We start from the raw sequence: 12,130 nt of genomic DNA on the forward strand, positions 1-12,130 counted from the left end.
GGAGTACTGGGCTACAGAATGGTAAGACGTGGGGTAGGTGCCCGCATCTGAATCACCGTTGGAGATTAATAATAACGGGCTATGAGCGAGCTAGATTGTCTACAGGGCAGTGTGATGGGAAAGCTAGGGGAGAGTGTTAGGAGTACTGGGCTACAGAATGGTAAGACGTGGGGTAGGTGCCCGCATCTGAAGTACTCCTCCACTGTTTGCCGCGCTCCTGTAGATTCTGAGCAGCCTGATGAAGCTTGTCAACAAAGTCAGGAACTCCTGCAACAAACAGCATGACAAATACCAGACAACCAGTTTTACCGATCTTTTATGTTCAGAAAAGATTTATTTACCTCATTGAAATACTTATACCATACTTAAGAGATTTTTATTTAGAAGGCTGACATCAGGTATATACATGTCGGCTGAGGGAACCAGCACATATCACCAGGGCCCAGTTTCACAAAGCCACACACAACATTATTTTATCTTACATTTGTCGTACGATATTTTATACGTCACTATTACCATTGTCCTAAATATGCGATTAATGTACATGTATGACATCTTTGTGAAACTTGGCCATGGAAACTGACAAACCTCCAGGTCTAAAGCTGCAGCAGAACCAACAACAGCTAACCAGTTAACCTGAACAGTCAAAAAAAATGAAATGACAAGCCCTTAAAATATCTAGTTTACTACGCAACAGGGAGCTGATGAACACCCTGTACAAAATTCTTGCTAATGTACCTTACATGTACTTGTCACAAGTTCATTCATAAACTAGTACTTAAAGTTTGTGTATGTACCAGGATGTCAACTGTGGCTGAATGAAATCAGACTTATTGTCAAAAAGTAGTGGAAGTTGGGCTGCACACACTAGTTATTGACCAAGACCTGGGGTGAAGAAATCAACGCTCTTAAGTATACACATGTGTCAAGACTAGAAGATGGTAACATACCAGTGGAGGCCATCCATTTATAGGCAAATGTTGGGAAGGCAGCTTGTGGATCATCATAGTAAGTGAGGACATAATCAAAGCCATTCTGAAAATTCAAAATCAGCAAATATGTGAAAAGGCAATTAAAAAATACACAATAATTTATACCTTTATGCATTAAACAGTACAATATTCACACAACTTCAAAATAAGCTGTAAATTCATTTACAATTTGAACTATTCAACACCACAATATTTTCAAACTTACAGAGTCAAAAAAAAGCCCATTCGTCTAACATTTATAAAGCATGAAGACTGTCATGAACTTTTGACAAGAACATTTAAGGAACATTTGCAATTTTAACAACAGAAATATTTCATCTTGTATTAGGTATTAATCTTGTAAGATTACGCAATAACTCCACCTTGTTCCCCACGTCACATGTCAATAGAGTATTCAACTCACTCCACCAGCTATAAACCTTTATTACAAAAACTTTATGTCCGATGGGCAGCAGTGACCCATACCTCTTCAATACTGCTGTGTGGTCGAATCACCATCTTAGAATTGTAAGTTGACACTCGCACATAGCTCTCACTGACTGGAAGACTGGGATGTTCCACTGCTCTAGATGTCAGAACCATCACATTATTTTCCCGGTCAACCTGCAATGGAGTCACCATCTCAATATTAAGTAAAGCAGTTATCCAACAGTGTTACTGGGGTCCATGTTACTATATTTTTCCATTTCTGGTGGCCTGATGTCTATAAAGTTCATGATAATGGGGAAAAGAAAAACGAAAAAAAGGAAAGGAATGTATTGGATTTGAACTCTAGACTGCCAGGCACCATTTAAAATTGGCCGAATACTAAAGACTAGCATAGAGATCAGGCGACTTTGATTTTGTGCTGATAGCCATACAAAAAAAGAAAAAACACATTGTTACAAAGTTGGTGACAGAAAGCAAAAGACAAAAAATACATTGCAGTCAATGGTTTCAGGCAGTCTAGCACAAAACCCCCTTTTTATTTATATAGGACAGTTTTGTCAAATTTTTGTTGGTTTTTTGGTCATAACATGAAAACAACATACAGTGCAAAAACAATCCTGGCAGATTTGTAATTGTGTCGTCAGGGTGTTTGTTTAATGATTTTAAGCAGTTTTAAAAATTGGCCTACTTTTGAGCCAAGTTCATTGGTCATTTTTGGCCTTATTTGCATACCAAACTAAAAAATCTTTACAATATGGGTAGGGAGCTCCACCTAAAAACTGTAAACAAAAAGTTTATCTCGATAGGTTTAGCCGATTTGGAGAAGAAGATTTTTAACTTATCAATAAGATTCAAAATGGTCACTGAACCACGTTACTGGTAAAACAGCACAAAACGTCAAAAGTTGCTTCATACGCTACTCATTAGGACTTTGTGGTTTGATTTTTCTACCTTTACCAGTTTCTGAGAAATAACAATTTTACATAGAAATGTTGTCGGTAATCCTTCAGTAATCCTGAACACTGTGATAAAAAAAATTCTTTCAAGAGGATATGTGTAATTTATTATCATGATAAATAACAGCTGGAGGCTGTGAGAGGTGTTTACAAAAACACATAGCTCCCCCCCACCAACCCCACCCACCTACCTACCAATCCCGTAATGAAAGCAATGTTCCTCAAAAATTCATCAGGCCATTACAACAGAGGTCACAATAGATATCCTTCTCACAAGCTTTAACACACACACAGAGGCATATCCACCTTCACACATGTTCACATCAAAATGGCATTAATGCGCCACCAAAACAGCTCAATGTTAGCACCTAGGAGTCAACTTTGGAGAGATTTCTTTTCTCATGTGGGAATACATACGGGGCGGGTAACGTTACCTGGTATCTCCTTACGAAGACATAGTCTCGGCTGTACATGGGATACTGAAAAAATGACACAGAAACACAACAGAAGTGAAACAAGGTTCAGACAAGATTTATTTATTTATTTGATTGGTGTTTTACGCCGTACTCAAGAATATTTCACTTATACGACGGCGGCCAGCATTATGGTGGGTGGAAACCGGGCAGAGCACGGGGGAAACCCACGACCATCTGCAGGTTGCTGCAAACCTTCCCACGTACGTGAACTCACAGCGACCGCATTGGTGAGAGACTCCTGGGTCATTACGCTGCGCTAGCGCACTAACCAACTGAGCCACGGAGGCCGCGTTCAGACAAGAGACAGTACATGTGCCTGGTTTGTTTGAAAATTAAACTGTCTACACAAAAAACTGTTTTCAACAAAAATAATTTGATGCATTGAATATAAGAATGTTACTGGCAAAAATTGACAGCAAGCATAAAAGGGCTGCGCCTAGAAGTCATTAGCTGTTAATTATTTCTTACCACTCGAGGCACTATGACAATAGTTGAGTAAGAAATCTGCCTTACGGGGAAATGTGTGACCCAGTGAACCAGCTCCGAGCCACTTTCCTCATCTCTGTCAATACAGTCCAGCTTGATCACTAGCTTATCCCACTCCTTACGGTACCCCAAGTCCACCTGTAGAACACCACAATGTCATAACTAAACTATAATGTTATCAGAAACTTATTCACTGACAATAACTGGAAATCTGTGTGAACAAGCCCAAAATCATACAACAGTTTAAAGGAAGTTTAGAGGAGTAAGTTGTTTTGGGAACAGATGTACTAAAGGTTCTCATTTGTCAGCCACTAGCTTAACGGCACTAAAGTAGCAGGCAATATTGAACAACTTCTGAGCAGCTGATGATGTAGTTATTACTGTTGATATGTTAATTTATCGAGTTGCTCTTTCTGTCAAACCACATGCTGGCTAATGGCGACATGCACTTGCTAGCTAACAAATAATTACTGGTTGGCTAGTAGAATGGCTAATTACACGAAGTTGCTGACTAGCAACTAATTACTGGCAAGCTGCTGGCTAACTATATGTTCTTGTTGGCCAATGACTATTTACTGGATGGATGATGGTTAACTTACAACTGACTAACACCAGAATATTGGTTGCCTAGTGGCTAACTACTTGATGGCTAATGACTGGTGGGTTAATGGCTAACCACTGGCAGATTAGTGACTAACTACCAGCTTGCTAATGATTAACCATTGTTAATGACTAACGAATGGCTGGCTAATGGCTAAACAATGGAGTGAGTGAATGAGTGCTTGGGAAATAATGTTGTACTTAACAAATTTTCAGTCATATGACAACGAAGGAGTCCTTAGAGTATATGTAATGTGCCTCCTTGATGCAGGACGGATTTCCACCACTCTTTTATCTAGTGCCGCTTCACTGAGACGATTTACTACTGGCTAACTACATTTAGAATGGCTTGCATCGCCATATTTGTGTGAAGTTTAGTTCATTTATTTATTACACTTCTATTTTACTTCTACTTGATATTCCTATAAAATTTCCTAGAAAATATTGCTAATATTGCTATACTGCTAACAATTTTTCATTCATATGACAAGGAAGGAGGGTGCATGTAATGTGCTTCCTAGTTGCAGGACAAATTTCCACCACTCTCATATCTCGTGTTGCTTCACTGAGATGACTTATCAAAGGCAAGTAAGCCACCCTAATGGAAAGAGTCACTGCACTACCTTAATGCTGAATGTCAAGCAAGGAAGCTGCAACTTCCTCTTTTAAGGTCTTAGGTGTGACCTGACCACAGGATTGATTCTGGATCTACAGGCCATGAAGTGGACGCTCTAGCAACTGAGTCATCAGGGCTGTATACATGTACAAATTCATCAACTTTTTTTCAACTGAGTGCATGTAAGTTTCTTATATAAAACGCTTTGCCATGGCACATTTCCTGTCAATATATTCATTTTTGATATCAAAACTTCATAATACAGTGGAGCTGCTCTACATCAAAACCCAGAATGCATCTGCTGAAGTTGAATGGTTTTAAAATTAATGCGAAAACATCAAAATTCTGACCTGAACACTGAAGAAGGCCTTGGGAGATATATCATCAAATGACCCATACACTGCAACAAACATATACATGATATATGTATAATATTATCCAACAAGATATGTTTTCATGCCTATACCTACATCTAATATCCACATTTCCATGGATGCTCAGGAATTTCACATTTATCTCGAATCTTCAAAGGTTGAACAACTTTCTTAAATTAGCAGGAAGTTCTGTGCACTTTAGTGTATTGAGTAATATACAAAACGTAATAGGATGAGTACAGTGCTATTAAACCATAATTCACTGATAGCCTCACATATAGGAAAATTGTCTCATACAACCCATTATTTTGACTTTGAGGAACAGTAAAACCAGACTGATCCACCATGGTGGATGTAAAGCAGAATGTAATCAGCTTAGTTGTAATTTATTACATGTTAGTTTTAGGATCTCCAAAACACATTGCCAAATTGATCTAAGAGAGATAACTCTCATTGAAAAACAGCACATTACTTCTATCACACAATACAGTTCATGTATATTTGTTATGTAATACAGTGTACCTGCAAAGGCAGTATTCTAACAATTATCTTCTATTTTACTGTGAACAGATAGTATACCCCATAGCTTTTTTCCTGGTCACTTCCTAATCTCCAGGTTAATAGCCTATAACACACCTCTCTGTCCTAAATCTCTCTTAGCTGTTTACATGTGTTACAGTTTTATAAGTGTTGTTACAGTAGCACGCAGTTGTTCTCATGGGCATAGGCTGAGACATAACTATGCGGTGTACATAACTTGCTCTCTGTTATGTGATTAATAAGGCACTCACCTTTATATTGGTACAGGTGAGTTCCGTTGACCGGCTGTCTCCAAGCTTTGAGATGAGGGCGATTAATGACAATCTCCCACATGTCCATGTAATGGCGATCGTATACAGAGTCGCTCTGTAGTTTCATAATATGATCCATGTCCTCTACACAACTAGAAAACAATAAAGCAGAATTCAGCACAGTCGGTGCATACAATCAGCACCTGTCCCTATGTAATATTTGTCTCCGCTCACATACTGACACATGTTCATGAAAAGGTACAGTAGCTTAGGTTACAGCAAGATTGGAATTTCAGAAAAAAATGCCACATGCATAGTTTAAAAAAACAAAATAATTAATACAATACATGGTTTGTGTTAAATTGACCTACATAGCATGATATTTGTTTGACTCGGCTGTGACTGTCTGGAGAATTCTGTCTTCCAATATATGTCTGTCATCTTTTAAATAAAGTGTTTATCTTTGCAGCAGGAAAGCTGAAATATAGCCTAATATATGATTATCAGTGGTATACAACATTTAATTTATAAGGCTATCTAAAATAAAAAAATTATTAACATTAACAGCCATAAACATCTTTGTATATGTATCTAAATGGTTTAACTATGAGCCTGAGCATGCGAATGCTTACTTAGATTTCAGAAGGCGTTCAACTTCATCCGCTCAAGGCAGATTAGCTTTTCTGCCAGCATACACAGAGTGCCTGAGGTCAACTACAGACTGTCGGCAAGTCAATGCAAACTTTAGTGACTTAAAGATAAAGTATACTAGTGGAAGAAAAGCGGTCTTCCACAAACATTACCCTGTGCTAAAGACCACCTCTGCTTATTAGCAAGGACAGACTAGCAGTCATTAGCAGAATCACATAGCGCTTGAAAGGCAAGCACTTTAACTGCTCAACCAAAGGCTGCTACTTATACTGGTTTCATGGTACATGTTAGCTCTTTGGGTCTATATTAGCCCTATATGCAAACTTTGACTTACCCGGCACTCCTTGGTTTTCAGTGTGCTGTGCACAACATACTGTTGTTGTCCACTACATGAAGTTGTTGTCTGTAATCCCTGTCCACTTCTGTGTCCAATTCTTTGCCTGAGAAGAGCAAAACTTCTCAGTGTACATGGCTAACACAGCTCTGCCACGTGTGACATGTCGCGTATGTTCCATGAATGTTCGTTCGTCAATACCTGGAGACAGACGCCCCACCTTCGGCTTTTTTCGCATAGGCCTCCATATGTGGTAATGTGAGAAGCAGAGAAGTGCCGAGTGATTATACGGAAATTTCAAACATGCCACATAAATGACAGATGATGCTTGCAGGTCATGTACACAAAGTAGTTTTGGTCCAGCGCATGCTTGCCAAGCAAAGCATATCACTAAACTGGCACACATCATACGCAGAAATGGACAGGGATAAGGGACAAGCATGTCATACCGCAGACAACCTTATGCTGAGGACAGCACAATGACAATCGAAGAGTGCAAGGTAAGTCAATGCTGGTATGTTTGTACATAAACATAGCCCAAGATAATTTGTTTTTTTGTTCTTTGTTTTAGTTTTACAAGTGTCATTCAACAGTGTCATTGATGAACTCAACCCCAGATTTTCAATGGTTGACGTTCATCTTCCAGTACATTTATCAACTTCAAGAAAATACCAAGATGAAATTTAATCACTGGTAAAGTTACTGTCTACAACAGCGATAATGACCTTGTCAGCTCCTCGTCGTTTATCTTTTCCTTCTCCCAGTTAAATACTGTGGAACCAAATAGCAGATAAATTGGCCGACCTTTCGCTCTCTTGAAGAAGTTGCTACGTAGTAATCTTTCTAGCACAAATCTCAGCGAGTGTTCACTATATATCCTGCTATACAAATTCATGACTTGAGCCGTTCTTCTTGCCCTTTGTGCTGCTATGGCATTACACTGCCTTGCAAACAGTTCACTTAAAATGACTAGACGCTCATTCAATGCTCTGCCAAATTGACTGGCAATGCTCTGCACGCCGGATCCCACAACGGCCGGTCCCCATCTCCCACTGCGATTAGACAGACGCAAGAACAATGCATCTCGCGCTGTTTTAAACAGTTTGATAGTTTCTGCTCTTGTGAATACGTTTCTGCCTTGCAGAATCCTTGTACTGCCACTCATTTTCGTCAAAACACAGACGCGGGTAGCCTTGCTAGAGCATACTACAACAGAAGACACATCGACTCGCCTATTATCGGTGGTGCAGTTTTCGTGGTTTATACATCACATGGCATCAAGACAGCACTAATCGAAAAGCAGAATACAGTACGAGGTATTGTGTGAAGAAAAACAACAATATTCATGTACAATTTTACTCCCTGTATGTAATCTTTTTTATTCTTTTTTTTTTCTTGTGCCTATCTTTATCTCTGTTTTACAACTTAAGACGGGTTGTAAACTTATGGATTGTATAGCTTTAGATATTGCCACTGCGCGCCCGCCTTTGATACGATTATCACCCATGTTGACAATGTTGTGTTGTTTTCAGTTGTATTATTTCCGTTTGTGGGCGTAACTCTTCTCGTGTCAAGAACAGTATGTCCTTGGTACAGCTAATTTGGATTCATTCGCTTTACTTCTTGTTAAAGGAAAGTTATGCTTGTCTAGGCGGATGGATTTGACAGAGTGCATTTTTATTTGACCCTGCGCGACCTTGACATTCTCTCGCAATTTCTCGCCTGTCGCGAGACCTTATGTTGCTAGAGTAACCACAGAAGCCGAACGATGCTTTGTAACTTCTCATTTAGATTCGGTTAACCTGATCATTGTGTTTAAACTTCTGGATCAGGTGGCGCGGAAATGGATGAAGTTGGGCTTTTAGATCTTTCGTATGTATATTATCTGAATTTTACACCGTGTGTAAATGGCAAGTAAATGTGTATTCGTAGCCATACCTTGCCTTATATATCCAACGCCCTGACAGAACGGGCACTGTGTAGCTGTAAACATGTCTGCGTGTGCTTGTTGAATTTAGCGATAAAGACTTAGCCTGTTTATAACTAGTAATGATTCCTACCACCAAAAGCTTATCTCATTGACAAACATTTTCTAGATAAATATCTTCCTTTTTGTATGTACATACATATATTCTACAATGGATATCTGTATGTTTAGAAATAGAACTAAGCGTTACTTTAATAGAAATGGATAGGGCCTGTATGCATTGTAAAATTGTATGAAACTTATGACATGGTTAAGTAAATACCTCTGAGTTATTTCTCTTAAGGGTCAAATAAAAGGTACAGCTACAAAAGTAGCCACACATCAAGCAACTTCGTATGATCTCTAAAATTCTTACAATAACATGCTTGAAAGGAAGCAGTGCTGTAAGGGAAATTTGGTGGGTTGTTTACAGCACATGTCTGCAATGAGTTGCATGAGTTCATGCCGTATGCTCCGTTCACATGATGAAATTTTTTCAACCATAACCTCTCATTAATATATCACTTAATCAAATCACATCATGTGCTGTGCACAATTATGAAGCTTTAATCACATGTTAGAACTCAAATACAACAGATCATGCCCTAATTTCCTGTAGTGAGTTGAATGCGAGAAGTCACTGAGGCCAATCATAGACCATGGAATTTACTTGTAGCTATGCTTTGTACAAAACAAACCCCCAAGTAACAGTCAATGTCCTGTGCAATGGTATTTATCATCCTTTTTATATAGAGCTGCCAGAAAATGAATGTGAAAAAGCCGCTCTTTCTATGCCATTTTGCACGGCATGAATTCAGTGTATGATTATACATGTGTATGTATTTTATTCTGCTCCAGTTAAACTTATGAAAATACAGGTACAGAAACAAATGACCTATTATGAAAGTCAAAGCATGTACTTGTGTAAGTTTGAAAAAATGGGAAATAAATTTACTGTAGTAATAAATCTTTGATTCACCTCAAAGAAATCATTGCACCTGTTCTGTGGAGCAAAGAGAATAATCCAGATACATATATATGATTCAGCTTTAATATAGAATTCTGTTGTTTCTTTCAGATGGGCTCAAGGTTATAACGGTTCACCTGTCACCTACATTGACAGAGGAGTTTTTTGTTTTGGATGTGGGAAGAATATCAAATTCCATCATGAAGATGGCCATGAAGAAGTGTTTGCCTTTCCACATGAAGGAATGGGACCCATGGCTATCCATCATGGTCATAAAACTTTTGCTGTGGCTAGTCAATGCTCCCAACCAAAAATATATGTGTACAGTTATCCATTGTTTGATGAGGTGTCAGTTATGGAAGGTGAGGGTTAGTGATGTGGGAATTTATGTACTGTTGCGTGAGAAGTGTCCAAAAAATAATGACTACTTTGTTCAAAGCTATGCTGTTTCCTTAGTCCAAAGTTGCTGGAATAAATTTTGTAAGGTATCGTATGGTAACCATACACTACACTGTAGAGTACTTGTGACCTGAAGCAGAACAATGTAATTACCATCCAACTCCATTGGATTGTACATTGTTTTATTGTATATGTATATATATGTGTGTGTATATTAAAGCTATCCCACTTTTTTAACGTATATATTCCATAATAATTACTTGACCCAGGGCCCAGTTTCACAAAGATGTGAAGTATATGTGGTGCATTAGTTGCTTCCGGTACAGTAGTGCATGCTTGACACTGTCAGTTTTGGCATTTCAGGTGGAGCTAAACTGGAGTTCAGTCACTTGACTTTCTCATCTGGTGACTACCTTGTCAGTGTCTCTGGTATCCCAGACTTTACAATGGGCCTCTGGTGAGTGCAAAGTGTATGTTCTAGATGTTTGTAAGACATAACTTACCCTCTGCTCTTACAGATCATACAGCATTACTTGGAAATGTGTGTTAGTGTTTGTGTATTAATACACAAAATAACACAAAAGTCCTTGATGCCCCAGTGAGTCAGTGTTCATGTTAAATTTGATAGATCCTACCATTATGGCTTCAGCATACATCAGGCTATCAGTCAGATAAAACAGCTCTTGTTCCATTACAAAATTATGTACTATGAAAAAGCATACATTCTTATGAAAATTTTTTCTGAATTGTGTGAGACAGGCTCTATGCAAGTGGAGAAAAACTGGCCAGTGTAAACCTGAGTCATCACACACCAACTAGCGTGACTTTCAATCCTGCTAACTGGCATCAGCTGTGCATCACCTCAGAGGCAGAAATCACTGTCTGGGAGATAGAGCAGTGTGACACCAATTTCATCTTCAAACCCAGGTGAGACCGTTCGGCTAAACACTAGGTGCACATGCTGTAGATATTATATAAAGCAGGACATGCTACATGTGTCATCATCACTTTTCATAAAAGCGTATCAGTTAACAAGTTTCAGATCTACTGGAATATTAGTATTTATCCATGTTCTTCTGTTGTTTATCTTGTTGTTCAATGTACAAATAAGAGTAATAATGAAATGCAATTTCGTTGTGATGTTCCAAGATTTGTTTGATGAAACATTAACTGGATACACATTTGTCCTTTTAAAATGAGGTGGGTGTTATGGGCAAATACTCTTATACTCCCATCATCAAAATATTGATATTAATAGTATCTCTAGGCATTATACAAACAACACAACACTAGTTTTCTGTAATTGCTAATGGAGTGTACACTTGTACTTCTGATAGTTGAAGATATTTATTGTATTCGGATAACTCTATATGATATCAACCTATAGCTTAGCCTTTTAAATTGACCTTACCATGCTCTAAAATGTTGATGTCACAGCGTTAAGGGATTTCACTGCTGTTGTGACTTGAAGACTAACTATTAATGGATTAGTGTGCAGATATACTATTTAATCATAATTAGCTACCCCTGTATATATTGTTAAATAGAGTATAAAAAATATTGAAAAAAGGGACATTAATCTGAGTCACATGCCACTTAAAATCTCTACATAGTTAGGCTGATTTTTTGCATTTTTTCCACCACCACTCAGTAGTCTCCGCCAAATCATGTCATACAAGTTCAACGCAAAGATCGAATTCAGCGCCAGAAAACACATAATCTGAAGTCTGGCCAGAGATGTCAGTGTCATAAATCGAAACTTTAACGTCATCCAATATGGGTTCAAAGTGATGTGGCAGTATATTCGCTCTTGTGTAGATAGAAAACTTCTAAAAAAAGACATTTTATTTTTATAAAAATTTGCATTTTATTTAGGCCAGCTAGACTTCGGTTGGCGATCTATGATGTCACCCCCTGAGCCATACGGGGTGGCCAGCTGGAGATCGGCTCTGACAGTAAATCTATTGTTTTTGGTAGATTAAAGTCATTATTAGGCTTCTCAGAAGCCCTCCTGGTAACATACTGTATAAACAGGTTATAATCTTTATAATTAGAACCAGTAGCTAAATCTGGACACTAATCCTTTAAACCTG

At 38.4% G+C, this 12,130-nt stretch overlaps 2 protein-coding genes across 4 annotated transcripts in view; one reads left to right on the plus strand and one right to left on the minus strand.

Annotated features, from left to right (window-relative positions):
• Positions 1 to 51: 51 nt before the first annotated feature.
• LOC135468207 (stAR-related lipid transfer protein 7, mitochondrial-like) lies at positions 52 to 7,939 on the minus strand. Of its 2 annotated transcripts, none has more exons than XM_064746330.1 (8): positions 7,431 to 7,939; positions 5,721 to 5,872; positions 4,906 to 4,955; positions 3,367 to 3,477; positions 2,812 to 2,856; positions 1,458 to 1,595; positions 951 to 1,035; positions 52 to 267 (listed from the first exon to the last, which is right to left on the minus strand). In XM_064746330.1, exons 1-8 carry the CDS (start codon positions 7,868 to 7,870, stop codon positions 137 to 139), a joined length of 1,152 nt encoding a protein of 383 aa, XP_064602400.1. In that variant the 5' UTR covers positions 7,871 to 7,939; the 3' UTR covers positions 52 to 136. The 2 variants fall into 2 exon arrangements, with proteins under 2 accessions (XP_064602400.1, XP_064602401.1); XM_064746331.1 differs by lacking the exon at positions 52 to 267 and adding an exon at positions 597 to 636.
• A 340-nt stretch (positions 7,940 to 8,279) lies between these two features.
• LOC135468345 (cilia- and flagella-associated protein 43-like) overlaps positions 8,280 to 12,130 on the plus strand; it is a 31,333-nt gene continuing 27,482 nt past the window's right edge. Inside the window, exons 1-4 of one of the 2 annotated variants that reach the window (XM_064746544.1) lie at positions 8,280 to 8,295; positions 9,750 to 10,000; positions 10,401 to 10,494; positions 10,797 to 10,964. In XM_064746544.1, the coding sequence (XP_064602614.1) occupies positions 9,883 to 10,000; positions 10,401 to 10,494; positions 10,797 to 10,964 (380 nt within the window). In that variant the 5' untranslated portion in view covers positions 8,280 to 8,295; positions 9,750 to 9,882. Of the gene's footprint in view, positions 8,296 to 8,457; positions 8,578 to 9,749; positions 10,001 to 10,400; positions 10,495 to 10,796; positions 10,965 to 12,130 lie in introns of those variants that run through there. The other variant, XM_064746543.1, reaches the window with a different exon arrangement.

The sequence above is a fragment of the Liolophura sinensis genome, chromosome 6 (genome assembly GCF_032854445.1).
Source record: "Liolophura sinensis isolate JHLJ2023 chromosome 6, CUHK_Ljap_v2, whole genome shotgun sequence".
NCBI classification, from domain to species: Eukaryota; Metazoa; Mollusca; class Polyplacophora; order Chitonida; family Chitonidae; genus Liolophura; species Liolophura sinensis.

Coding starts and splice junctions, on each gene's coding strand:
- LOC135468207 (XM_064746330.1), bottom strand. CDS start 7,870: ATGAGTGGCAGTACAAGGATTCTGCAAGGCAGAAACGTATTCACAAGA. Junction 3,478..4,905: donor AGGCCTTCTTCAGTGTTCAG/GTCAGAATTTTG, acceptor GGTGTTCTACAG/GTGGACTTGGGGTACCGTAA. Junction 268..950: donor TAAATGGATGGCCTCCACTG/GTATGTTACCAT, acceptor TGTTTGTTGCAG/GAGTTCCTGACTTTGTTGAC.